Source organism: Chelmon rostratus, chromosome 10 (assembly GCF_017976325.1).
Source record: "Chelmon rostratus isolate fCheRos1 chromosome 10, fCheRos1.pri, whole genome shotgun sequence".
NCBI classification, from domain to species: domain Eukaryota; kingdom Metazoa; phylum Chordata; class Actinopteri; order Chaetodontiformes; family Chaetodontidae; genus Chelmon; species Chelmon rostratus.
In genome coordinates, this window is record NC_055667.1 from 629735 (window position 1) to 656957 (window position 27223).

At 39.8% G+C, this 27223-nt stretch overlaps 1 protein-coding gene across 1 annotated transcript; it reads right to left on the reverse strand.

Moving 5' to 3' along the window:
* Positions 1 to 13626: 13626 nt before the first annotated feature.
* On the reverse strand, positions 13627 to 26296 carry efhd2 (EF-hand domain family, member D2). Its single transcript, XM_041946407.1, has 4 exons — positions 25736 to 26296; positions 20639 to 20786; positions 20421 to 20555; positions 13627 to 17892 (listed from the first exon to the last, which is right to left on the reverse strand). The coding sequence occupies exons 1-4, from the start codon at positions 26020 to 26022 to the stop codon at positions 17761 to 17763; spliced, it is 702 nt and encodes a 233-aa protein (XP_041802341.1). The 5' UTR covers positions 26023 to 26296; the 3' UTR covers positions 13627 to 17760.
* Positions 26297 to 27223: the final 927 nt, after the last annotated feature.

Below are 27223 nucleotides of genomic sequence, written 5' to 3' on the forward strand. Positions count from 1 at the left end.
AAACCACACCGGGTCAATTTTGACCCGGGAGGACAACAGGTGTGACTATTTGCTGCCATTAAAAAATTTTTACATTATTTCAAAACAGTGTCCAGACTAAACTTACTGACATATGCCAGTGTGTGATAATACATCAATTTATGTGCCTCAGATCATAACCATTGTCAAAATAATCAGAATTTCAGTTTTTTTAATCAAAAATGAAGTGTAATTTTTTATAAATTACATCTATTATATCATACATTACAAAAATAAGTGTCAAATATATGTTGATGTGGAAACAAGTTGACTAAAAAGGTTCGACACAGAATTTGATGATTATTTTATACTTCATGCTTTACAAGCAGTCAAACCAGACCGGGTCAGTTTTGACCCGGGAAGACAAAAGGTGCATAGTAGATGGGAAGACAATACGAGGGTTAAACGAGCTGGACTCTCCTCTCGGTTGCTCATCAACTTCTACAGGGCCACAATTGAAAGCATCCTCTGCCTTAGTGTGACAGTGTGGTATGGCAGCTGCACGGCACAGGAGAGGAAACAACTGGCACGGGCGGTTAAAACTGCACTTTTAGTATATTTCAGCTGTTGTTGATATATTTTATTGTTTATTGTTTTAGTATATTTTCATTATAGGTATACATCTTTTTATATTTCTGCACATTTTTACTGCATGTTAGTTTATTTTATTCTATTATCTTTATTTATTTATTTTTTTATCTTTCTTATTATCTTGTGTCTAACACGGGGTTGCAATGCATTTCATTGGCATGTTATGCTCATCTTAGATCCCATCCTGACCAAGCTGTTTAAAGATTTTTAACCCTCAATTGGCTTTTCCTTATAAGACATGATCAACCTGTCTCTGTCAACAGGCGACAGATGATACTCGCTATATTTATCAATGAAGCCAGAGGAAACCAACTAGTCCACACATTTGTTACTTCCAGGCTGGATTATTGCAATTCCTTACTATCAGGCTGTCCCAATTTGTTGCTAAATACTCTCCAACTAATCCAGAATGCTGGGGCACGCATTCTGACAAAAACAAGGAAAAGAGATCATATTTCTCCAGAATTAGCCACACTGCACTGGCTGCCTGTAAAATCCAGAATAGAATTTAAAATCCTTCTCCGTACCTGCAAAGCATTAAATGGTCAGGCACCATCTTATCTCAAAGAGCTCATAGTACCCTCGTACCCCAGTAAAACATCACGATCCCAGAACGCAGGCTTACTGGTGGTTCCTTAAGTCTCTAAAACCAGAATGGGAGCCAGAGCCTTTAGCAATCAAGCTCCTCTCCTGTGGAACCCTCTTCCTGCTATTATCCAGGAGGCAGACACCCTCTCTACATTTAAGAGCAGGCTTAAAACTTTCCTTTTTGATAAAGCTTACATTTAGGGCTGGCTCAGGCTTGCCTTGGACCAGCCCCTAGCTATGCTGCCATAGGATTAGGCTGCCGAGGGACTTCTAATGACACCCAAACCTCTGTTCTTCTCTCCATCTGCATGTGTTCCTGTCCTACCAAGGCATGTTGCTGACTTGGCTTCTTCCCCAGAGTCTTTGTGCTTTCTTGTCTAGCAGGTAGGAATGGAGAGTTGGAGTTTTCATTGATTTAAAAAAGCATTTGATACCATAAACCATGAAATATTAATCAATAAACTGGAACAGTACGGAATCAGAGGAATTGTGCTAAACTGGGTGAGAAGCTATTTGGAGAACAGGAAACAATTTGTGAAGATGGGAGATCATTACTCTGTGTGTTTGGATATTGTGGGGTCAGGGGTCAGTACTGGGACCAAAACTATTCACAATGTACATCAATGATGTATGTAAAGTGTCTGATCTATTAAAATTTATACTATTTGCTGATGACACAAATATTTAGTAACTGGTGAGGACTTACAGCAACTTTTCAACTTGATCACTTCAGAATTGAGTAAAATTAAGTTATGGTTTGATAAAAAGAAGTTATCATTAAATTTAAGTAAAACAAAAATCATGATATTTGAAAAATATAAAATAAATGATCATGTAAAGTTACAGATAGAGGGTGTAGATATAGAGACGGTAAAACAAATCAAATTCCTCTGAGTGACAATTGATGACAAAATTGGCTGAAAACCTCACATAAGACATGTTCAAAACAAAATATCCAGAAGCCTCTCAGTCCTAGCAAAAACAAAACACATGTTGGATCAAAAATCACTTTACATCCTTTATAGTTCACTGGTGTTACCCTACTTAACTTACTGTGTGGAGGTATGGGGAAATACATACACAAGCTCATTACAAGCACTTTTTATTTTACAAAAGAGAGCAATGAGAATTGTTAACAATGTGGGCTTTCGTGAACACACTGAGCTATTATTTTTAAAAACTAAAACATTAAAATTCTTTGACATTTTTGAGTTCAAAACTATGCAAATAATGTATAAAGCAAAGAATAACTTACTGCCAGGTAATGTTCAGAAACGGTTTTGTGATAGAGAGGGATGTTATAAATTAAGGGGTGAGTTAAATTTTAAGATTCTTAAAGTGCGCACTACATTGAAAAGTTTTCGTGTTATGATCTGTGGAGTAAAACTATGGAACAAAGTGTGTAGAGATAAAACAAATATCTAACATAAGTCAGTTTAAAAAAAGGTATAAAGAATTGATTCTTGCGTGATATAGTAATGACTAATAGGTATTTGGGTGTGTTTTGTGAATCACAACACTTTTTTCTATACATAATGTAACTGTCAATGCCTGCATACTGTGCACATTATTTATCGGTAATTGCTGAATATGTGGATCATGTATAGGTTGAGGATGAATCCGGATGTTTCAGTCAGTTTTTTGATAAAATGGGTAGGGTTTAATAAGTTTACACTTCTTCCTACTCCCTTTCGCTCATGTAATCTGAGATCAGCATAAACTTTTTGTCTGTTTGCTCTGTCTTTCTTTGATTCCTTTATTTCGAACATGTAAAAAACAATCAATCAATTATTATTAGATCAATAGTGCCGTACTATGTTCATATACAATCTCCTATTAATATGTTAATACATCACATACATAAATATCACACAGGCATATACCATGCCATATGCACTTTGTATACCTATAAATCTATTACAGCTGTCAAAACTGTGATTTCTGTCAAACCCCGAACCTCTCTCTCTCTGCCTTTCTCTCTCACCCAACTGGTCAAAGCAGATGGCCGTCCCCCCAGAGCCTGGTTCTGCTCGAGGTTTCTGCCTGCTAAAAGGAAGTTTTTCCTCACCACTGTCGCCAAGTGCTCGCTCATGAGGGAATATTTGGGTCTCTGCAGATAAAGAATTTGGTCTGTACCTGCTCTAAATGTAACGTGTCCTGAGACAACTTCAGTTGTGATTTGGCGCTAAATAAATAAAATTAAATTGAATTGAATTTTCATCGCCATTATCAGTTCAAATGTACTTCGTGTTTTGTGCTGTCAAACTGTCAAACAACATACTAGCCTGCTAAAGTAAAATCTTCTTAGCATCATTATGTGTTGTCTTTGTAACCTAAAGCAAATGTTCAAAGCATTATCTCAAAAGTATGGCAACCAAACACACTTTATATAGGTTAATGAGGTTCTAGGTGTAACGTGAGGGTTTGATATGTGATGGACAGATCACACTTGATAAGAAAGCAACAGTATGAAGATGAATATCTTTCTGAAACAGCAATTTACTGTTCTCCACACTTCATCAGGTTCACAACAACAGCACTTTCTTCTTCGGACTCACATGTGACAGGAGTAAGAAGAACTTAGATGTGAGGGAATCAAGGTTGATTCAGCAGATTAATGTAACTGTTTTAAAGATTCAGATGTAAAGATTTAAGTATGCAAATTAGTGTACAAACATATACAGTATATGTGAATAGTCAACTGTGTAAACATCATTTTAGTGAATTAACAAAAAATGAATTAACAAAAATATATCAGTTGTTTTCTTAGCTGAGATCATAAAGAAATCTTTGACATGCATTCACAGTAATGCTGTTACTGAAATTTTCTACAACATGCTATTGATAAATAACTACTATGTCAAGCAAAACCACAAATATCTGACTTACGCTAAGTGGCAGGTGACATTTTTTTTACATCGCTATAAAAGAATACTGCTTCCACAAGTCTCTGTGAACCTGTGTCTATCTTTAAAAAACTGCATTAAGTCCATTAATACTAATTATCTTTCAGCATGAGCCTTGTTGTTACTCTTGCACATTAAGGGCAGCAGGTGTTCAATTAAGTCAGATTAGCCAGAGTTCATTTTACATTTTGGTTGCATTCTTCTGTAGGACATAAGGAGTTTGCAGCCTTGTTCTGGATGACTGAGTGGATTTTTCTTAGGTTCTGTCGGACTCTAACAAACTCCATTAACTGGGCTTCCTCTCGTACCTTCTCCTCTTGTTTCTTCTCCTTCTGACAAGAGAAAAGAGAATCATTGACACTACATATTCATGTCAAGATGACAAATAGAATTACGTCAAGATGAGGGCAAAAATCTGTGATTCAAGCGACATAATGTGGACAGAATGATCTCCTTTCCAAGCTATGCACTCTACCATGACTGCAGTAAACAATTTGTGTATTCTCTTTGTTAATATTTGTTTGTGTATTCTTGTTTTCTATATTTCTATTTGCTGTATTTGGACATTTTATTTTTTTGGACATTTATTTTTGCATAATTTGGTTTTCTTAAGTTGCAGGCAGCAATGCATGATTCCTAAAAATTGGATGATGGTATTTCACGTCTGAGATGGACAAAGTAGAGAGTCAGACCAGACAGGCCTTTCTTAGGGCAGGGCAAAGATGGCACGATGCTGCAGTGGACAAAGACAGTATAGCGGTTATAACAGACTGAAGTCCAAACACTTGATGAAGTGAGATGAAAACGTCAAACTCAAGTCATATCCTTTACAACAATACAAAGCCCAGGTTGCTGACTGGGCAATTAGTAGCTTTCCTGCTACCTGACACTGGTGAGGTAAAACCCTGCTAGTTTGCCTCTTCATTGCGCTCTGAAACCTGCCTTGCTGTGACTAGCGCTCACGCTGCTTATTATGTGTTAAGGGCCAACTGTAAAATGTCAAGCACCCTTTTATCTGCAGTTGCTCTGCTGCCTTGGAACCTTATGGCTACTGTCAGGTATATTTTTCATGTTGTTTGATCCTTCAAGTTCACTTGATAGTTACAATATGTGTCCATTTTGTGCCATTGCTGAACCCATTATAGTCTGAAACCTATAATCAGGATTCATTACCTCAAGTTGTTTCTGCTGACGTCTGAGCAATACATCCTCCAGAGGAGTCCTGCTCTGTCCCTCCACTTCCTGGTCACTCTGCACCCTCTTCCTCCTTTCCAGCACCTGCTGAAGCTCTGACCTGCTGCTCAGTGCCAGACCCCTTAGCCCATAGTGGAAGAGAGAGAGCTTGTGTTAGATATGGTGGAAAAGTCAAAAAGGGTCTATTTTTTTTTATTTAAAATACAAAAAATATGATAAAAAATATGAGTACAACCATAGTCTAATCTGCCAGCCACTGAACAGCTCCACTGGAGCAGTTGGATCTTTGCTCAAGGGAACGTCAGTAGTGGCAATGAGGAAGAGGCAAGTGCACCCCTTTTACTTTTCACCAAAAGTTTTTCAGGGAATTGCAGTCACTTCTTGTGGTCACAAGCTTGCTTATCTAACCTTTAGGCCACCACTGCCCACTACTGGCCTTTCATCCTAGTTCATTTAAACAAGGTGGTCTTTAAACTTCCCTTCTGTTCAGCTTTTATTCAATATTATTCAAATTAAATTATTCTAATTAAATTCTTTAGTTAGATTCAGTGTGTGGCTTTCTTTTACTTAAGCTATAGAAATCCTTTGTATTAGCTTTTAAGTAAATTTTGAAACTAAAATTGGAAACCAGGAACCAAAATACTCAACACAATAGTGTTCGATGATTTTAAGTAATATTCTGACTATCATAAAATTATGATAGAAACTTTTCTCGTATGGATGAACTGTGAAGTCAGATTAACAGGCAACAACACAAAGATCCATTGCTTCCAGGGTACAGTGTGTGCTATCAGGATCAGGATGGTGGAGCCAGGTCAGTCCTCCTATGAACATATCACTTTACACTGCTTCATGCTTGTAAAGTACTGCAGCAGCATGGAGAGAAGGTGTATGCTTCCAAGCTTGTGAGAGAAAGACAGAGACTCATGCATTCTTAACGACACCTGCTTTAGAAAAGAATGACGGAGGATACGAGCATGAGATGCATTTTGATGATGGACACAAAAGCACACAAGTTCTTACAAAAAACTGAGTCAAGGTAGCTTAATGGGCCTTTGTCAATGTCCTCATATTACAAAGGGATAATGCTTATTTGTAATGAAATCCCATCGCTGTTCCCCTGTTCATATTTGAGAAAGGATTTTGGCATTTTGTATGGTACCTACTTCTTGTGGGCCAGTAGCAGTTCCTTATGTAGCTCATTGTGAGTCCTGGAAGCCTTAATGGGATTTGACTGGCTTGAAGAGGCTTCAGCTTTGACCCCATTATCTGACAGAGAAATCACATTAAACACCACTGAATTCCTCAACAGATAAAGCTGGTAGAAATGAAGAAACTTAAATGTGGTATGTGCGTTAGCATCCACAGACTTGGAGTGAACTTCGTCCAATTGTCAGTGGAGCTGTATATCAACCCCTACCCTTGTTCCTTGCTATTTGGCCACAGAGCTGGCTGCTGGAGTGGTGCAAAAACAAGTTTTTATTTTGGTTTATTTTTTTGCACCTTTTGCTTCCATTTCTGTGATATTATTTGGTTCCCCTCTGTTAAACATGGTTTTTCTGTAAATAAATGGGATTTAGAGTAGTAGTCAGACACTACCATATAGGAATGCCACTTATGTACATAAGATCCACGTTTACTTTTTGCCGTGGAGGAAAGTACAGCTGAGCTAAGAGAATGATTGGTGATGACAAAATAATATTTAATCAGTTAATTATTATCACATCTCCAGCATGAAACCAAGCCAGACAAGGCTCAAACAGTTAGTCCCTATCTATTTGTGACTCAGACATATTTTTACAAATACATTTACAATAGTTGTACAAATTCTGTACTAGAGAAAAGGAGACACATTCTGTATCTGCAATTTAGGAGTTGATCGCAAATTCTCTGGTGTAACGTTAATGTGTGATCTTAGCAGCATCAACACACTCCAGCAGTTAGCATAACCATGACAGCGATGTCAACCATAGGGAAATAAGCCACATTAAAACCACGTTCATCTGGGGACAGGGTCACTGTTATTGGTCTCCATCCACACTGTTTTTTCAATGTCACTAACAACAAAGAGAACATAATACACTTCATAACATACTGCCCTATCTGAGCCCAGTGCTGTCCAGCTCTTTATACCTGACACTCTTTCTTGGATGTCTGCCATTGTGATGGTTACCGGTTCATGTTCTGGGAGACTGCTGTGGTCTGCTCTTAGATCCACTAGCCATTGAGCATCGGTTTAATGTGATGCCTCTTTTTCCCATCTGCTCTTCCAGTGCATTTCGGTCTATGAATTGCAGACTTTTGACTGCCAGGTGTTGGGAGGCTGATGGACCATCTCCATCAGGATGGACAAAACTTTTTCTACTGTTGAGGAACATTAAGATGAGTACATTTTCTGAATTTATTAAAACTCTTTGGGCTGGATGGGGATGTGACCCATGAGTCGCCAGTTGATGATATCCAGATTGACTTGCCGGACTTTTAGTATTTATATTGCGCTTTTCTAGTCTGTGGACCACTCAAAGTGCTTTACAACACCAGCCTGCATTCACCCATTCACACATGGTAGCTAAGCCACCTGCTCATTACAAACATTAACACACTCACACGCCGATGTACAGCATTGGGAGCAACTTGGGGTTCAGTATCTTGCCCAAGATTACCTCGACATGTAGACTGCCAAGGACAGGGATCGAACCATTGCCTTTCTGATAAGTGGACGACCACTCTAGGGCCTGCATTGTGAGGTTATGGGGAATTTCCTATCCAAACCATCTCTCTGGGTTGGGTCTCACCCACTCTCATCAATGATATTCCCTAGGAAGTGAATCTGCCACTGTTTGAACTCACTAGGCCAGCTGCCTCGATCATTTTCAGTACCTGCTACAGACATCTGTCAGGGATTTCTCAATGAACTACAGTGTCATCCACATGGACTTCTGTTCTTTCCAGCCCCTGGAATTCACTAGATCCATTTTAGCTGCTTCTGGCCAACAGAGCAAACTGCTGCCCTTTGCTTTAATCACATACATTGTAAAAGCATATTCTTTACCTCTGTATATAGTGTTAGCTCTGAACTAGCATACATACCTGAGCTTGGCCCTGGGCCAACAAAAGCCGTGTCTGCAGGACCCAGTCTGTAGTCTTAAGGGAGTGCCAGTTAAATCAGTTATAACAGTCACATCTGCCCATGTGTCTATCTAAGGTTAGGGGTACATTTCCAATGTCAAGGGTAACAATCCACTTATCTGTGCTTGCCACTGCGCTGACTTTACACAAAAACTAAAACTACCCCATACTCTCTGTGAGTTCATCGAGTATTTTAAAACAACACACTTGCCCAGTGCCCAATGTTCTCGCTTGTTGTACATTTTTACATGGACTTTTTAAAATGTCTTTTGATTGTAGCGTTGGCTGCCACATCTACCACAGTTGTGGATGTTTTTATGGATGCTTGTTGCCTCTCGTGCCCTGCAACCTTTCCTGCGTTGCTCCCTACATTGTTTCATGACAACAATGTTAGCCATCTGCTGCTCTGGTGGGCTGGACTGGATGCTGATTTGTTTAGTAACCTCTTGGACTGGTGCACTTTCAGGACAAGTTTTCCTTGAGCTGAAACTTCTCAGACAATTCCATATTTCTGCCCACAACCAGTCTATCGCGACGTGTTCATCCCTTCTGTCATCAAAATCATGGTTAATGCTTCTGCTTTCTCACCGGAGAGCTGACTCCTTTCATATATTAGGTTCCATCACGGTATGAAGCAGTCATGCAATATCTTCAAAACAGCATCATAGTCTTTTATATGTTCCTTGAAGGGGCTGAATATGATTCAGCCTCACTGTCCATGGCATAAATTAGCAAGAAGACTTCCGTGTCATCTTGTTTAGCTCGGTTGCTTGCCTGAAGCACAGAAATCTTTGCTTCCACTCCCGCCATTCTCCCAGGCTGGCAAATTTAAACTCAGGATTATAGTTTGACACGTTGATCCATTCTGATTACCTGTGGCCCTTCTGACACCATGTAATGTCTGCTTGACATTTAATAAGAATGAGAACACTCAAAACTTTTTGAACACATTGTTAATATATGGACTGTTCTCTATCATCATGTACCTGTACATGTACCATGTACTCATTATGTACCTTGAAATCTTGTTGATGCCTTCAAGGTACCATAATTATCATAGGAATTTTTTTTTAATTTTTTTTAATTCACTCTAGTAATCCCAAACTGGGAAATTAGTCTCTGCATTTCACTGAAACACACACGCACATGCAGTGAGACACACAGGAGCAGTGGATCAGGTGCCCGGGGAGCATATTGGGGGGTTAACTGACTTGCTCAAGGCTCAGCCAGCTAATGGAGGGGGGGGAGTGAATACTCCAGTGAATACTCTCTGCCAGTCCAGTGGGGGGAATCGAACTTGTGACCCTCCGGTCACAAGCCGCTTCTCCAACCTCTAGGCCATGGCTGCCCCCCACCAAATCCCACCATTATAGAACACTTTTGTGTATCCCGAAGGAGATCCAGCATGTAACACCCCTTAAAACGACCAGGTATTGAAATATAAGACGAACAGTAAAGACATTCTCTAATCCTATCTGTGGGAAGGAGCCGAAGACAAGTGACCTCAGATAGCCATCTTGTTATTACAGTATGGAGGACTGGTTTTTACTTTTGCACTTACCTCTTCTGTGACTGTCGCTCTGTGGATGAGTAGTATTTACCTTCCTGCTTCTGGAAGCCAGTTGGATTTCCATATGTGTGGGGTTATTGTTAGGAAACAAACCATTAAGGGACATAGTGGCCTGTGACGTGTATCTAGTTGAAGTTAGAAGCTTGGATCTGGAATGGTTTGGTTGTTGTGTGAGACAGAAGGAAATGACAGGAAAAATAGCTCTCAGTGCATAAGATTGCTAGTTGGAGGGCAGCATCTGAGGACCTGGTGTGGACTCCCAGTGCCTGCTGCATGCTCGGTAGCTGCTGGGGGGAGAAGGAACAGAGGGTCATGACAAATGTCAGCATCATGAGGAGACAGATTGAAATCAGAAAGCAGAGCAGACAGAGACGCAGTAGTGTGGAATCAGATATCTTAAGTAGATATGAATTATTTATCCTCAGTGAGCAGGTGTATGTAAATGGCTCATCACAGAACATATAAGCAATGGTACACTGACAGAGATTCAATGCACTAAACTACCATTTAGCTCACAGAACTAGAAGAGAGGAGAGAGGCAGGAGAAAACAAATGGTGTAGGATTACAGAACTGGAAAATGTAGAAACTGATGAAAGGCTTGTTGCATAACAAGTGTCAAACTATTTAGAAGAAAAACCCAGACACATGCACACTAATAATTCCATGAATTTGCAACCAGAACTAAACTTGCTGTTGTTGTTGTTTTTACTCGAAAGACAGAATTACAGTCATAACACTAATTGTTGACATAGGGAAATGGAAAAATATTCTGGAGAATATAAACATAATGTAATGTATAGCATATGGAACATTAAATCTAATGCTACAAAAATGATTCAACCAGTATGCATTTCTCATGACGTACTGATCATTCGGTGTCGTTCGTGTGTCTAAAGAGCCTGTTGATATTTAAAGAGGTCACTGCAGTGTGTAGGAATGTGATCATTAGAAACAGTACCAGCTGCTCTATATATGTTAGATAATGCATAGAATCTAAAGGAAAAAGCAGGCTTCATTCCTACCTGTGTAGTACTGATCCTTAATGAGAGGCTGTTGCCTGAGAACATTAGCCATCGTGTAGAGCTGACAGACAGTGATACTATTGAGAGCAGTGTTACTTGAGAGCCCTGAATGTGGCACTCTCTTACTGTCCGGCCCCTCATGTTCACAGGTAACAGGGAGACACTGTTTGACTAAGCACTGCAATACTGATGACACTGCTTTTGCCTGTTTCTACTTCATATACAATATTCATGACGTCATGACGTGATTGGTCAACTCTGCAATACACATTGTGCAATGTTGCTGGGATTCTCATTTGTGCAATGCTGTGTATTTAACTACAAAATGATATTAGCAACACAAAGTGTTGGGACCTCACCACATGGATGAACAAAGAAAGATACAAATGCAAAGACTAAACCCTTATACAGAACTCAGGACAAAGAACAGAAAAATAGTCTAGTCCAAATCATATTCCCATTGGGTGAGCTCCACTGGAACTCAGAGGAATCGCTGCGACATGGTCAAAACCTCACCCTTTCTACTGTGACTTTGCTACAGGAGGTGTATTGTACCTAATCAAACATTTGTACTTAAAAGTAGCCAAGGCAACAGTCCTTTAACTTAACACAGGACAAGCAACAAACTGTTAGTGTTCACCGAGCATGGCTGGATCCTGAAAAGATCAGCTGTTTGTGCATCCAGTGATCTCACTTTGCATGCAAAGGAAAGATTGTTTTCTTCAAGAAAGAAAAGGATAACTTCTATGCCTGCTGTCTGTCAATTAAGCTGGCTTTTTTTTTGCTTTTTGCTGCCTTCAAGGGCCAGCCTGCTGTTAAACTGCAGACAAAGTGACACAGTGCCTCTGTCATCATCTAGGTTTAAAGAAATGCAGCGGATGCACTGAAACACGTCTTAATCACTCCCAAAGCAAACTCAAGTAAGAGAGTTTTGTCCGGGCACAGATAGATTAATGGCAGTGTGTTACTATAAACTTCATTGTTGTGTAAGCTTTACTGTATTAATGTCGAACCAACAATCATTGTGCTTGCTGCTTCTTTCCTTGTGCTTAGCACATTACATTGATTTGGGATTTGCTTTGCTTGCTTGCTGCCTTTATGCCTGTTAGTGTCGTAGTGTCGGACAACAGATGTTTACTGATTGAAGGATTATTGAATTTTGATCAGTCTTGCTATGCAGATGATAGCCAGCTATATCTATCAATGAAGCCAGAGGGAACCAATAACTGACTAAACTCCAACGCATTCATGTCCTATCAAGGCTTGGTACTTAACTTGGCTTCTTCCTTGGAGTCTTTGTGCTTCCTCTCTCTTTCACCCAACCGGTTGAAGCAGATAGCCGCCCACCCAGAGTCTGGTTCTGCTCGAGGTTTCTGCCTCCTAAAAGGAAGTTTTTCCTCGCCACTGTTGCCAAGTGCTTGCTCATGAGGGAGTTGTTGGGTCTCTGTAGATAAAGAGTTTGGTCTGAACCTGGTCTAAATGTAACGTGTCCTGAGACAACTTCAGTTGTGAGTTGGAGCTATATGTATAAAACTGAATTGAATTCTGTCCCTATGGGCATGATGGTGTAGGGTTTTGATAACCCCTATCTTATGCTCCAGTGGGAGGTGAGAATCAAAGAGCAAATATTGATCTGTGTGTGGGTTCTTTGTGTACTTCAAAGTTGAGGCTTCTGTCATCTCAATGTGCACTGTGCAACCTGAAAAGGCCAGACTGTTTCCTTTAACATCCTCCTGAGAGAACTTTATGTTGCTGTCCACTTCATGATGTAATCTGTGAAAGTTTCAACTTCCTGTGTTCTAATTTTGACCCAGGTGTAATCCACGCACATAAACCAATGGCTGGGGGCAGTTCCTGTGAAGGAGATCAGGGAAAACACTTCTGGTCGCGAATTAGTAAAATTCAATTAGAAGCTGCATAATTTAAAACTTAATGGGCAGCTATTGTTGACACCCTTCCCGTGGCTACCAACCAGAATTTCCTGTCCCCTTGCTTTATGCCACATTATCATCATCACAGGGGCATGGCTTATTGCTGGGCTGAGGTTGCACCAAGGCAGTGGGGGCGGGATCTGACACATGGTGCATGGCCAAAGTGAACGACAGACTGCTGTAGGTGGAGGCTGCCACACCAAATGTAAGCAGGTGGCGAAACATTACACATCCCAAACAGCTGATTTCTTTATAAATAAATTAATTAATATAAATTAATTTAAAATTAATCCGTCTTAGTCAAGTCATTCTTGTGTTACAAAAACTGAACACAGGGTTATAAATTTTAAGATTGTAATGAGAACAATTTTTACAAGTTAACTTCATTACCTCAGTGAAAATGTTCAGTGTAGAGGAGTGTGCTAGAAACTCAAGATGGAATAAACTAAATTTGTCTCCCACAGTCCACAACTGAATCGGATAAGATAGCAAACCTTTCTCACTCTGGAATGAATCACAGTTTAAGATTCTAATTTCTAGCAGTTTATAACCCTTATTAATGACAAAGAATTAAAATCGGGGTTTTATGGTAAATCTAAAGAAAAAAACAAATGACTTGGTTTCAGGTGGATAACCACCCTCATGTCTTTTTGATGTTGACACAAAGGTGATGACACACGCTGGAGACAATTTATTGCGACAAAAGGATGCATATTATTAAAAATCAGAGTAAATGTGTCATTTAGTCATTAGTCATTTCTTTTCAGCATACAAGACAGTACAGTTGTAGTACAAACTAAGAAAGAACAAGCAAGGAAAAACAAAACAAAAAACAAACCAGAGAAGGAAGACCATAATAGTTACCCTGATTGTTATTCAGCTCCCAGAATTCCTTCCCAGCTCAATTTTGAAGTTTTCACAATCAACACATTTCACAGTTGAGTTTCTGAACAGAGGAAGTGTAGATTTAAAGTTACTCCTTAACTTTCATAGTGATTCCCAGGCTGAGTGGATTCATGTGAAGTACATTTCAGTGGCAAAGTATGAAAACTGTTGATTCATCCCTGCTCTGATGGATTTCAGTCTACACTGCTCATGTGAATAGTGTGATGGAATGTTGTACTAACAATAGAGTGAAAAGCAAATAATGACAGTGGCCAACAGCTTTCTCAATAACTATATTCTGTCAACATCATTGTCAATATCATTTCCATTCACATTTTTGTTGCTGGAGAGAGAAAAGCTCCACACAACTGGGCATAATGACAGTAGTTCAAACATTTGGCACTATTATGGTGACAATAAGGACATTAAGGAATGAAGTAGAAGGACATTTCAGTGGAAGGATAACAATTCATGGAATCTACTGTGTGTGCACCCGACTCAGTTCCATCAGTAATTAGGTCATGTTTAATGGAATGAAGTTTAAAATGAATGATGTTTTTCTTTCCTGTTACCCCTTCACTACATAATACAGTGTTAACATAATCCTGGACAAGATCAATAGAGAACAACCAAAGAGACACAATGAAAGATTTGCATATATAATTAAGGCTAATCATTTTTGCTTTTTATTTTTCCAAAAGAAACACAATTTGTTTCTTTTGAATATGTAGGAAATTTGGGGAAATCAGTACCAAAAGAAACCCACATATCAACACAGCAGTCAAAATACAACAGCTGCCAGTGTCTTGTTAAAGCAGGGAAACAATACACCAGTTTCAAATAGTGTGGGGGCAGATGCCTGTGAAGGTCTGTCAAAACCCAAAACAATGAGCCTACAGTATACATACATAATACACACCAGGAAAGAAATGACAGAGCTGACAAAACCCAAAATCACAACTACTCACTGACCATCACCCACTTTACACAAGAAAACATGTTTAAACCCTGAAATCCCCAAATGTCTTCCCATTTTACTGATGAAGTTGCAAAACCCAACTGAGCTGTGTTGAGTCAACAAGGAGGAGAGAGGAAATTTCAAAGACACCCATCATCCTCAAGACGAACGTACTGAGAATTTTTCATATTGTGATGAATTGTTTGTTAGTTTATTCAATAAGAACACTGTGCTATGAACTGCTAGCATGCATTAACAGACAACGCTGTTACAATAACACTGTGGGGGCTCGCATATTAATTTACACAGTACTAACCAAAATTTCTTCCTTGTACATTTACAAAATGGTCCCGAAGCAAACATTTAAAGATACCAAATTTGTCCTAAAAAAGAATTTAGATTACTTTGTGCCATGACAAAAAAATTTAAGTATTAATTAATCTCAGACTGAGATGATTTAAAGTGATAATCCTGAAGATCACATAAAATGTGACATTTGACTGGTGCGTTTGAGGAAACACCTATTCTACAAAGACATTTTACGCTTTTAAGTATATGTAGGGCTAGGCCTCATGGTTGAATATACTACTACATCATTCATAAAAATGTTGTTCTGATATAGAGTGCAGTTTGGTCCACTGCTGCTCCATAGTTGACAGGAAATGATCCATCCATGAGGAAGAGTCCATTATCTCTAATTCAAGTAGTGTCACAAACAAACCAACACTACTTCACACTGTTGATATGTAGACTATTTAAAGCACTCAGTAACATTACTGCAAGGCATTTAGAAATGCAATATCACTCCTATTGCATGCCCTGTTATTAACTGGGTCGATTTGTTGTTCATTTACACAAAACGGAGGAAACTAGTGAGCAATACTGAACAAGTAACCATGCCTCCTCCACCAAACTATCTGTGAAGTAATGTGAGGAAACATTCAGTGCTGGAATAACTGTGGAAAAAGGTTTAAAATGCACCTGCCTTACAGTAACATTACCATGAAAACAAATGTAAAGCCAACTGTTGTGACTTAGTCAGGGAATTATTGGAGCAAGATCACGTTGAATTAAACAATTCATCAAACAATTCTATCAAGGTTCAATCTACTATCTCTTGATTAAGACACTTACATCAAATGACCAAGTAAGTGCAAATTGTGCAAATCTCTTGACTAAAAAGATTTACCTGATTACAGACAATGCACAAGCCCCACAAGCTGGAAGCACAAGTAAAGAGCAACAGGAACTGATTTCAATTCCAAAACACGGATTTGATGATCTTGGTAAGTCATTCTCTTCTTAAAATGTGAATACAGCATTCACATGAAAGGAACATCTCTGCAGGAACTGTTCCCTTTCCTCACCACCCTTGGCAAACAACAAGGTACTGACACACTCTGTCCACACTGCTAAAAGCTCAAAATCTATATTACTCATGATTTTATAGTGAGACAAAAGCAAAATAAGTAGAGCAGTGTAAACTTTTAAAACCATAATTGGTACTGGTCTAACTGTCATGGTGCATGTGCTATTCTGTGTCAAACCTAAAGGTTCATCCAAGGGACAGCATACAGTGGGAACATTTCCTTAAAAAAGAAAAAAAAAACCTGGGCTTTATTTGCATAGTACCATTCCTATCAGGTATGACAGCATTTCACTCACTTCATTGTTGAGCCCTGGGTATGTGTGTCCAAACATCTAATCCACTGATCTGAAAAGGAAAACTAAAGTGAACACAAACTAAACGTCTGTTTTTATAACCGACTATAATAAAAACTAGACAAGACTAGATAAGAACTAGGAAGTTGTTCCTGGTGTGATGACTCATGTGGTTGCTGTGAACTCCAAATTAAAGCAGGGTCTACAGCGAAGTCACTAAATCCCCAGATCTCAGCACTGGAGTACGTGAATGAATAATATGTTAACAGCCCTGACAGAAATAATGGAAACTAGAAAAGAAAACATGCTCCAAAAAGCTGTCTGTGCTTCAGAGAGCCCATGCAAAACACGGTGCTGAACAATGACCACAACAACCATCCCAAACCACAACCACTGAATTCTACTCAATACCCCCCCAGTCCCATTGTACAAAAATAAGAGCTGACAGGAAAAATGTAGAGCTCAGCTATTTGTTCAACATTTAACACTGACTGAATTTTGTGTGACAGATGGATTACGTGTCTGGAAAGTGTCACTGTGGATTTAATACAATTTCTGAAAAGAGTAGACAAACATAGCTCAAATAAGCTGACACTTTATCCAAGACAGAGTAACACGTGCATCATCACTAGTCTACTGAAATACCAAGGACTGGACACTGGGTCATTTTAGCGACACAGCTGGGTGTTCAGACTGACAAGAGCCCACAGTATGAGCTGCTGTTGATGTGCGTGTCTTCTGCCAGGGACAGGCAACACATTCCTATACAAGTTTGAAAGACCGATTGGAGTAACAGATCCACCAATTTGCTACTAAAACACTGCACGGCAGTTTATTATACGGTGAGGCAGGATGTCACCATGACACCACTTCAACCATTCTCTGCCGGAGCCCAGTGTGTCAACACACACTCACTGTTCCGATAAACTGGGCCACAGAGTTGATATTTAGGTAAAACGTGTCTTTGATGTTGGGTGGATGATGGATACTGTAAGAATCATGCATTCATTTAGCTCTGTAAGGACTGCTCTGCTGTATCAAGTTTGTATTTTTGATGTTTCATGTCACTTTAACTTTTGATGTTTGTTACAGAGCTAAATGAATAGATGATTCTAGACTAATGAACCAATGAATTCTTTCTGTTATCTGCAGAATCAGTGCTGATTTTTCATGGTATTCAGTCCATTGTATTGTAGACTAGTGACCAGCATGTGAGACAACACGAAGCATTCACACACACATTGACAAACTGATAGCATTAGTGCAGCACGGAGGGTGACAGGTCCTGAGAGAAGAGAGAGACAGTCACTTGAAGGCAGACTGCAGTTCTTTGAAAGCAGCACGTCTCTGTTTCTGCTCCTCGGCCTGCTTTTTCTTGGCCTCTTGCTCCTGGCGGATCTCTGCCTCAAAGCGGTTGGACTCATTGATGGCCTGGACCTGTCGAACAGGAAAACACACAGCTGTCAGGTGATGGAGTAAAGCCACAGTGGAGCTCCTCGTCTCAGAGTTGACAATCAAAACTGAATTTCAAACACCTGTGGCCTATAAAGAGGAGCAGACAGGGCTTTGTATGGAAGCTGAGTGTGACTGTGCCTGTGAATATTCTCATTCATCCAGGTCATTGTAAGCTTTAGGGCATTCAATCGTTCGCAACTGGACCTCGTCAGTTTGTCTTAAAAGACGTTTCGCCTCTCATCCGAGTGTGACTGTGTGTTACACCCAGTATCAAAAGCTGAAGTTCCTCCAGTAGGCACAGAATGTATCAAAAAATTCCTACTTAAATAAACATTATTCTTTAAACTGTACTTAGGAAAATGTTGTGTTGAGATATTAAACCCCACTCTAAATTGCCCAGATGTGTGAATGTGAGCATGGTTAGTTGTCTGTCTCTACACCTATGCTCAGACTGCAGGCAAATCACATTTGTATCTTAAATCGGATCTTGAAGACCTGTCTGCACTGTTTTTGCATGTGATCTGATCAGATTTGCATGTCCATGCATGTTAGATTAGATTTAGATTTATTTGTCCCTTACAAGGAAAATTGTTTCCACCTTCTGTACAGCCTCGAGAATACAACAATATATCAAACTTGACAGATACACACATGGATCCCACCACCAGCACATTCTCAAACTTTACATACACAAACACACAAACTGAGGCACATTACAGTCTGGATGTTCTGTTCAGTTCTCTTATGGCAATGGGACAAAACTCTTGCTGAACTTCACTTTTTTCAATGCCAGCGACCTGTAACGGCGCCCAGATGGGAGGAGTACAAAGTGTGGGTTGAGGGGATGACTGCAGGTAACTGTCTGTGCACCACTGTGTGAGATGGGAGATGGAGTCTTGATAGCTTACAACCGAGGTTATATTGATGAGTAGTGCAAGTACAGCAGAATTGTTCGAGTATTTGAGGTATGTGATGATGGGTGCCATGCCTGGATACTATCTGGCCCAGGTGCTTTTCCCGGTTTACAGTGGTTCAGCTGCCGGCGTATGTGCTCCACAGTGAAGGGGGCAGGGTGTGTTGACTGAGGGATGGGGATTTGAGCATTTGAGCAGTCCGTGGTGTCAAGTGTAAAAGGTGATGAAGAGATAGGGTCAGTTATTGCAGCTAACTTGGGTTTTGGATCATGACCAGTGAGTGTTCTAACTTTCTGAAAAGTTTGTCTTGTGTTCATGGTGCTAAATTCCAGTTTGGCTTTTAAGATTTCATTTTTGATTAGGCGTGTTATGACTCTTCCACAGGCAGCGTCGTCGCAGCAGAGCATGCACCATAAACATGTTATGTGCATGATTAGCTGCAATAATGATACATGTGTCAGTAACAACAAACACTGGCAGCACGACTTTCAGTTGTGGAAGCATGAGAAATGGTGATCCATCATCTTGCCCTTCAAACAATCACGCTATCAAGGTGTGCTGCAGAGGACAGTTGCTCTCTGGGTTGTCCTCCATAACAATCTAATGCTAATAGCAGCATGGATTCTGCTCAGCCGTTCTGATGTACTTCCATCACTCAGGATTAGGGTTGGGCAGCATGATGGTATATACCATGAGACGGTAGTAATGTGTCCATCAGTAGATTTGACAATCCAGTTTCCATGGCGGGAGCTATCCCTGAAGCTGTATTTACACAGTGTCATTCACAGTGTATGCACTGTTATCCTGCTAAACCGTGAGGAAGTGGGCCTGTTGATGAAGAGTTCTTTCCACTCTTTCGTTGATGTTGCAGATATGTCAAAATACATTTAGTATTGATATCAATGCAAAACAGTCATCATCTACACAGGCTCCACCCCTCACCTAAACCAAACTGAGTATTTCTACTCTGCATTTTTGATCCTAATTGATTGTCACATTGTGAGTCGCGTAAAAGACACTTTGAAATCCAATTTGACCGACCAGTAGAAAATCCTGGAAAGCCTGGAACTACAATGAAAACCAGGGAATAACATTCTAGGATTCAGAGTTACTCTATGTCTTTGCATTTCATATGTTGGTAAACAGCTTGGCTACTCAGAAATGGCAAAAATTTAACAAAATTCACGTTTTTCAACTTGCAGAATTGATCTGTAGGACATGAATAGACAGAAAAGAACGTGAGAAAGCTTTCAGTAGGATCATAGATTAGTTGCCAAATTCCAAAAACTGTTCATGAGACTTAACATGACTCAAATGTAAGATGCTTGCTCATTGGTGGGACAGGTGAGGCAGCTAAGCAAATTCTGAAATTGAGGGACCAGTTAGTGACCAGTTCCACACAATGTGTGATTCAACATATTCTTCTGTATATTCATAGATTATTACATAAGACTTTGTTTTAAAACAGTCATTTGTTCATTTGTCCATTCATTTCTCTTTAACATTATCATTCAGTTTTTATTTGTTGATGAAAATTGGAATACATTTTGAAATAGTTTTTAGTAGTGTTGTACAAGAACTTTGAAGTCCACTTACTTTGGCTTCAAAGAAGGTCTTTGCTCCTTTGACCCCCTCTGTGGAGACGTCGATTTCAGAAAGGCGAGCGAGGACACTGAGGCCACTGTCCTCTGCCAGCTCTCCTGCTGCTGCCTTCCTGAAGATCAGCAGGAACTGAGCAGGACAGGAAAAACTGAGTGACACGGGTGTAGACAGAAGGAATATCACATCATGCAACATATTCTAATCTGGTTAACCTCTCTGAAGCTGAGCTTGTTGTCCAGGTCCTCGTCCACTTCCTTGATCATGTTCTTCAAGCCGAGGTGTGTCTGTGGAGCTCCGAGCTTCTCCATCATCAGCTTCAGTTCCATCAGGTCAATGTAGTTGTCTTTCCCAGCATCATACCTGGACAGAATCAAGCAGAAAACTAGTTTGTTACAGCCTGGCCACAGACCTGGAATTAAATTTCCACACCTTTCACCATGTGCATACTGTGCCACTTTCAAGCTTTACACATTTAGTTTTAGGTTGTATTTATCAAAGTTTGAAGTCTGTTTAAGATATCAGGCTTCCTTATGCGGCCTATTATAATGAATAAGGAATTTAGCTTGTGATGCTGATAGTGTCTTCAGTTTGCACTGGAACTACTCTCTAGTGAACAAAGAAATTCCATTTCCACTAAATGTAGCTGGTATCCATCGTCTATGGCTCTGCTTGTGTTTCCTCTGTTCTCTGCCCACAATGGGGACGTTTGTGGAACTACACTTCTCACTCCCTTTTTTCATTCTTTACAGTTACACGACATTCTGGGATTTTTCATGTGTATATGGGAGTGCAACATTATGCATGTCTTCCCCAAAATGTCTGTGGAAAGTCCTCAAATACACAATTTTCAACAGCTTCACCTGAATAAGCCGATGAGCAGAACAAGACACAAACAGACTTGAATGTGAGTCCATCTGCCCATAGTGTTCAGGCAGCCATAGGCCATTTATTCTCTTGGCCTCTGCATCTTTGGTGTATCTCTTCAGCTGAGCAGTCTTTGTGTGGTAGCCTCTACAGCCTCATTTATGGACATTTTGTACTTCTTTTCCATCTAGGATCCTCCTCTCTTGACACCCATCTGCACCTCTGTTAGTTTGGTGAAATGTTTACTCTGAAAAGCACAGGGAGCTTCTGTTTAATTCAAATACTCCATGTACATATATTTTTAAACATTTTGTCAACCCCACAGAAACACTAGGTAACTGTTGAAGTCTAAGACGTTCCTAAACACGATGTGCTTGATGGTGTTATTAATGACTGCTGATGAAACTTGAAAGGTCAGCATTCTCATTGCCTTTTTTATCATCCCTTTCATAAATTAATTAACAATTATTCACACAGAAAACATAGAAAGTATTGAAGAACAGACTAGTAGTTTCACCTTGAGATGTTTCTCATCAGTGCCTTTGATGTTTAACATGTGAAAAAAGTACTTTGCATGATTTCAAACTACAATGCCAACAGCTGCATGAGTGTTGGAACTTGTTCAAATTAATCTTGAATACATTTAAACCATTTATAAACTTAATCTAATCATCAAAATATAACAATAACTAAAAGATTCACATTTCAAAAAATAAATCAGAAAACATTTTGTGGAAATGTCAAACTATTAAATACAGTCCATTTACTATTTTTTCATAATATGTAATTATCAATTATTGTTACTGCACCATTGGTTTTGGCCTTGGTGCCCTACATTTTTGCTGCAAGTTTGGATTGGCAAGTTGTCTGAGTCGCAGTCTGCTCCTTAGTGCCCCTTTTTGTCCCTCTGCATTGCTCTCGGTCCCTGTCTCCAGCCCCTGATCACTTCTCCCAGGCAAGGTTTTTTCCTTCAATTCCCCTGACCTGCCACCCCCTAGCTGTCCACCAGATATCCTTGAAGTCTCCCTCCTTTCCCCATCACCTGACTGCCCCACGCAATAACACACCTGCTTCCCCTTTCTGATTTAACCAATAATCTGCTTGGTGGAAATTAATGTTACAAAGGCTAGGCTACTGCATCCTTCTTGAAAAGTGTAGGACTGAAGGTAAAATATACATTTGTTTTATAATTCCTGCATATGAGAAGAGAAGATAATATGCTGTAAGATATACTAACCAGTTAGACAATGGTGGACATCAATGTGCCTTGGCAAGGCTACCCCATCCTTTATGAGAGGCTTTGGACTGTTAAGGTTAAATGAGGTGTACTCTATAATGCCTACACATACTCTTATTGACTCGTAATTTCCTTTATGTCCATGTTGAGAATAGCAGAGGACTACACAAATTGTTACATGGATATTTACCAGAATGCAGGAAATGATCATCTCAAGGTCTGTTGCACTTAATCCAATCCCTGCACTTCCTTCTCCAGCATTGATGAGTGTCTTTGTGACGTAGGTAATACATGCTTCAGTAACAAAAGTGAAAAATAGCAATGTAGCAAAGTTTGAGGGGGCTACTGGCTCCAGAATTTGCACTTCTGCACAGAATTTACATTGAGGGGGACAAAAACGACAGTTGCCTTTGACTGTCCCATGCTGAGCTATATCTGCATGCCCTGTCGTCATGGTGACATCCATCGTGCCACAGAATACATGAGCCTATACCAGAGTTTCACTTTCAGTATGAGTTAGCTCTCTCCAAGCTCTGTGTCAAGTTTCAGTCATGGATCCACATCTATTTTGAGTTAACTGTTTTCCAAAGACTTCTGAGGACAAAAACAAAGAAACACAGGGCCGTGTTTCCCTTTAAGGAAGCTGCACAGTGTTTTATTTCTACAATTCAAATTGTATTCTCCCTTCATATTTTTATGAGCCAAAAAAGTGTCAAATGATTTTTGTACCTTTGCAAATCTGACAAGACCACAGTGTCACTGCAAATTTCTGTCTCTTCACACTTAACTTCATAACACTAAAGAGGCATGAATGATCAAGAAAGAGAAGGGATCATTTGAATTGGAACCTGGATGAAGGTCTGAGCAAGGTCAATAGCAATAGTCAGAGCAGAGTATAGGATTGATTTTCTTCATTCTTTTACTGAATATATACTTTTATGGCTTCTCCAAAGCAGGCATTTTACAATTTCCCTGTTATTTAATATCATTTATTAGACTTTTTTGTTAACCTGCACACTTACGCAGGGGAATATCTATCTATCCTGCTGGGTGAGCTGTCAAACGTGTACACAGAGGCTTGAAGCCTATAGAAGTATTTCTGATTAATCCATAAACACCTTCCTTCCTCCTTTCAACAATAAAAAATGGGAGGTCTACTAGTGATTTCAGTTGGACTTGGAAAAGTATTTTAGACTTGCACAGACCAGACCCATTTTTTCTGTATAACATTCTCCTCTAAAACAGCCTGGGGCTGGAACCCATATTTGAGCTCACTTCTGGAATCTAGTGATGGCCTGTATCATATGGGCTCACCTTTCAGTTTTTGACTTGTTTCACTGGATCAAAACACACTGTAGTTTTGTGACTGGGCAGGATTAGTAAGGCAATATGCTGGCTATGCAGTAAACACAGGCAGTGTAATCATCTATCTGTTTATTGATTGGTCAGATAAGGGGCACACCTACTTCCTCATCATACTCAAAAATCCCATGCATAGCTCTGGCACACTAGAATGATATAACTCACAAGATAAATGCTCAAACTGTACATTTTGATTGGATCTGAAGCTTTTGAAGATAGCTGTACAAAGAGTACGTGTAAGCAAGTAGTGCATTTCAAATGCCCAGACAGGACTGGACATGACAGGAACCTGAAGAATCTGTGCAGAGCGGCGCACAGAAGCAGCCTGAAATCATACACATGCACAAACACAACCTCAGCGTGAATGAAGACTAAAGTTCTTTAGCTAGAAAGAAATACCAATTCCAGAACGAACAGCAGAATGACCAGAAGTATCTTTGTTACAGAAAGATGTGTTCTATAGATGCCACGTACATACTTTATGAGAAATTGACAGGTTTGTTAACTGCTTTTACTGTATAAGTATGAGAACTGTGTAAGAGGAAGTGGTCAGCAGAGGTTAAATAACGACTCAAAAATAAAGACTGAAGTAAACATCCCCCCTAGCTAGATATGGCTATCTAGCTGGCAGGATGTTCAAATTTCCCCAGCTAGGTACTGAAACTCAATCTGATGAATCTTAAAGAATCTAGTTGAACCAAGACATTCAGGATCAAAACCTACTGACAACAGGTCAACCGCTCACCAATCATATCACCAGGAACAGGGAGTCTTGATTGCTACAGGATCCTGGCAGTGACATAAGTAATGTTCAAAATAAAGTAACAAGTAATCAGGAGCAGTAGATTTTTTTGTAGGTCAGTCTAATCGTTTTGCTGTTCCACACTTTTCTGACTCTGGTTTTAAAACAGAGACTCTAACAAGCAGAGGGGTAGTTTATGACACTGCAGTGCAGAACAACATCAGACAACTTTGTGATGAGAAATTTAAGTAAAAACTAAACCCTCTGTTGTTTAGTTTAGCTTATATCCTTACATTTACAGTTTCTTACTCTATTCTAAGCACGTGATATTGATATTGTTATTGTTGATATTTCTATATAGAATATCAGTTTTAGCAATGACTATAAGTGAGTTTTCTGTGGGGATCACCATTTCATATCCTGTCATGTTAACTACTGACTTCTGATTCTAGTGATGAACATGCTCATAAGTGGACTAAAAACCGCACAGTTAACTTGTTAATAACCATATTCATGACACAGCTTACCCAGGATCACCAATGCCAGGTTCAATAATTGTATTCAATCTGTAATCTTTCCACCATGTGTGATCTTCTGCAAATGTATGTGTCAATGTGTGTTAAACCTTAAAATGTATTACATCATAATTCCTTTTGACTCTAGAGGGAGGGTTACTGATGATCTGATAAACTGAATTGGTAAATCCACAGCATCTTTTAATATTTAACATTTTTATTAACCACACATCAGGTCCTGGACGGAGGATGAGGATATTGATATATATTGAATATGATAAACTCAAAGAAAATCTCTTGTCTGACTTCATCACTGTCTTGAATAATGTTTTATTCACAGTTTCTCGCTGACTTATCCTTTAATTTAGTTAAGTTGTGTGTTATTCTGTGGCACTTCTTCCACTTTAGTAAAAAGTGAGACGTGACCTACATGGGCAAGCCTCAACTTCCGCATGAGAGTGACTTTTAACGTTACTTCCTTGTCAAAACCTACGGACTTACATGAAATTAGGATGGGCAGCCATGGGCATGTTTAAGATTTAGCCACCAGTTTAACGTCATTCATGCAGACTGGCCGTCACACACTCACGTTTTGAATAGCTTTTCCATGTCTTTGATCTGGTTCCGGGAAAACTCCTTGAACTCGGTGTAGGGGTTGAACACCTTCATGCTGGGCTGCTGGTGTTCTCCGTGGCCCTCGTTCAGCTCCTCTCGCCGCAGCAGCTTAGCGCCCAGCTCCGAGTCCGCGTTGGCCGTGCTCGGTTTCTCGTCTGACCCGTTCTGGTGTCCGGGGACGTCCACAGCTACGGGCTCCTCGGTTCCTTCCTCGATCTGCAGCCGACGACTGAGCTTAGACGACAGCTCGTTAGTAGCCATTTTCAAAGTGGGAAACGTTTGCTAATAATCCAAAGAGCGTTATCTAACGTGAACTAACTCAAGTAAAGGAGGAGGCGTCAGCAGGCATAGACAGCTTTCTGTCCGGTTGTTTCTGTCTATGTACTGGCTGTACACGGGTATTCGTGGCAAGAGCCTAAGAAAATTAATCACGAATATATTCGCTTAGCTAACGTTTCGTCTTAATTTCCAGAGCTGCCGCTCCAAGTTCAGATAGATGCCTCCACTCCAGGATGTTGCCTGTAGACTCCTCAGCTACGTCGCCTCCTGTCGGCTTGTCACGTTGACGCCACGCCTTTTAAAGAGGCAGGCGGACGCTCGCGCAGCCGGCACAGCGCTACAGGTGTGACCCCTGGCACCCCTGAGGAAGAAGAAGAAGAGCTGCAGATCTCCCAAAATGTGGTCAAGTGCAAGGCTGTTTACTTAGAAGTGGAATGTAACTTAGTAGGCTACATTTACTCTAGTACTGTACTGAAGTACTAATTTTAGGTACACTACTTGTACTTGAGTATTTGCATGTAATGCAGCTTTATACTTCTTGAGGCAAATATTGTTCCCTCTCTCTTCCACATTTGGCTGACAGCTTTAGGTGCTAGTTACTTTACAGACTACTTTTCCCTCTTGGAAAAACAAACTGAAACAGCTTCCTAGCTCATGAAAAGCTGACTTTTTAGAGATACGTGGTTCTCACAGGACAGTGACACTACAAACATACCTCTGTTAACCACAGAATAATAACCTCAGTATATCATACGTTTTCAGCATTATACCTACCGTGTCTTTTACTGTCGTAAGTGATTTCTGTGTGTGCACTGATGGCTGTTTCAATGCTGCTCACACTTTAATATAATTGACAAACTATTATTTTATATTTGTTGTTGTGATTTGGATCTGAATCTGAATTAAATCTGAATCTAATTGACTATTTTGACTAAAATGAGTATTTTGGTCATAGGTTTCATACACATTCTATAATAAAATAGCTAAAAGCAAAATTCTCATCATACAGGGGACCCTGGCACAAAATCTTATCAAATGGGGGTTGCTGAAGCTGATGCTTCAAAAACATTGGCCCGTTGTGAAAAATGTATACCGTATATTCACTCATTATTCTTAATGATGGTATTGTTTCTCACATCAACCACATGAACTAGCACAATTTTTGTGATGTGTGAAACAATTA

Bases quoted from the DNA above. Each gene is read 5' to 3' on its own strand.
- efhd2 (XM_041946407.1), bottom strand. From the start codon at position 26,022: ATGGCTACTAACGAGCTGTCGTCTAAGCTCAGTCGTCGGCTGCAGATC. The intron at 20,556-20,638 runs GTTAACCAGATT...TGTCCTGCTCAG, and splicing joins ACAAGCTCAGCTTCAGAGAG to TTCCTGCTGATCTTCAGGAA. The intron at 17,893-20,420 runs GTAAGTGGACTT...CCTGTTCGACAG, and splicing joins AGACCTTCTTTGAAGCCAAA to GTCCAGGCCATCAATGAGTC.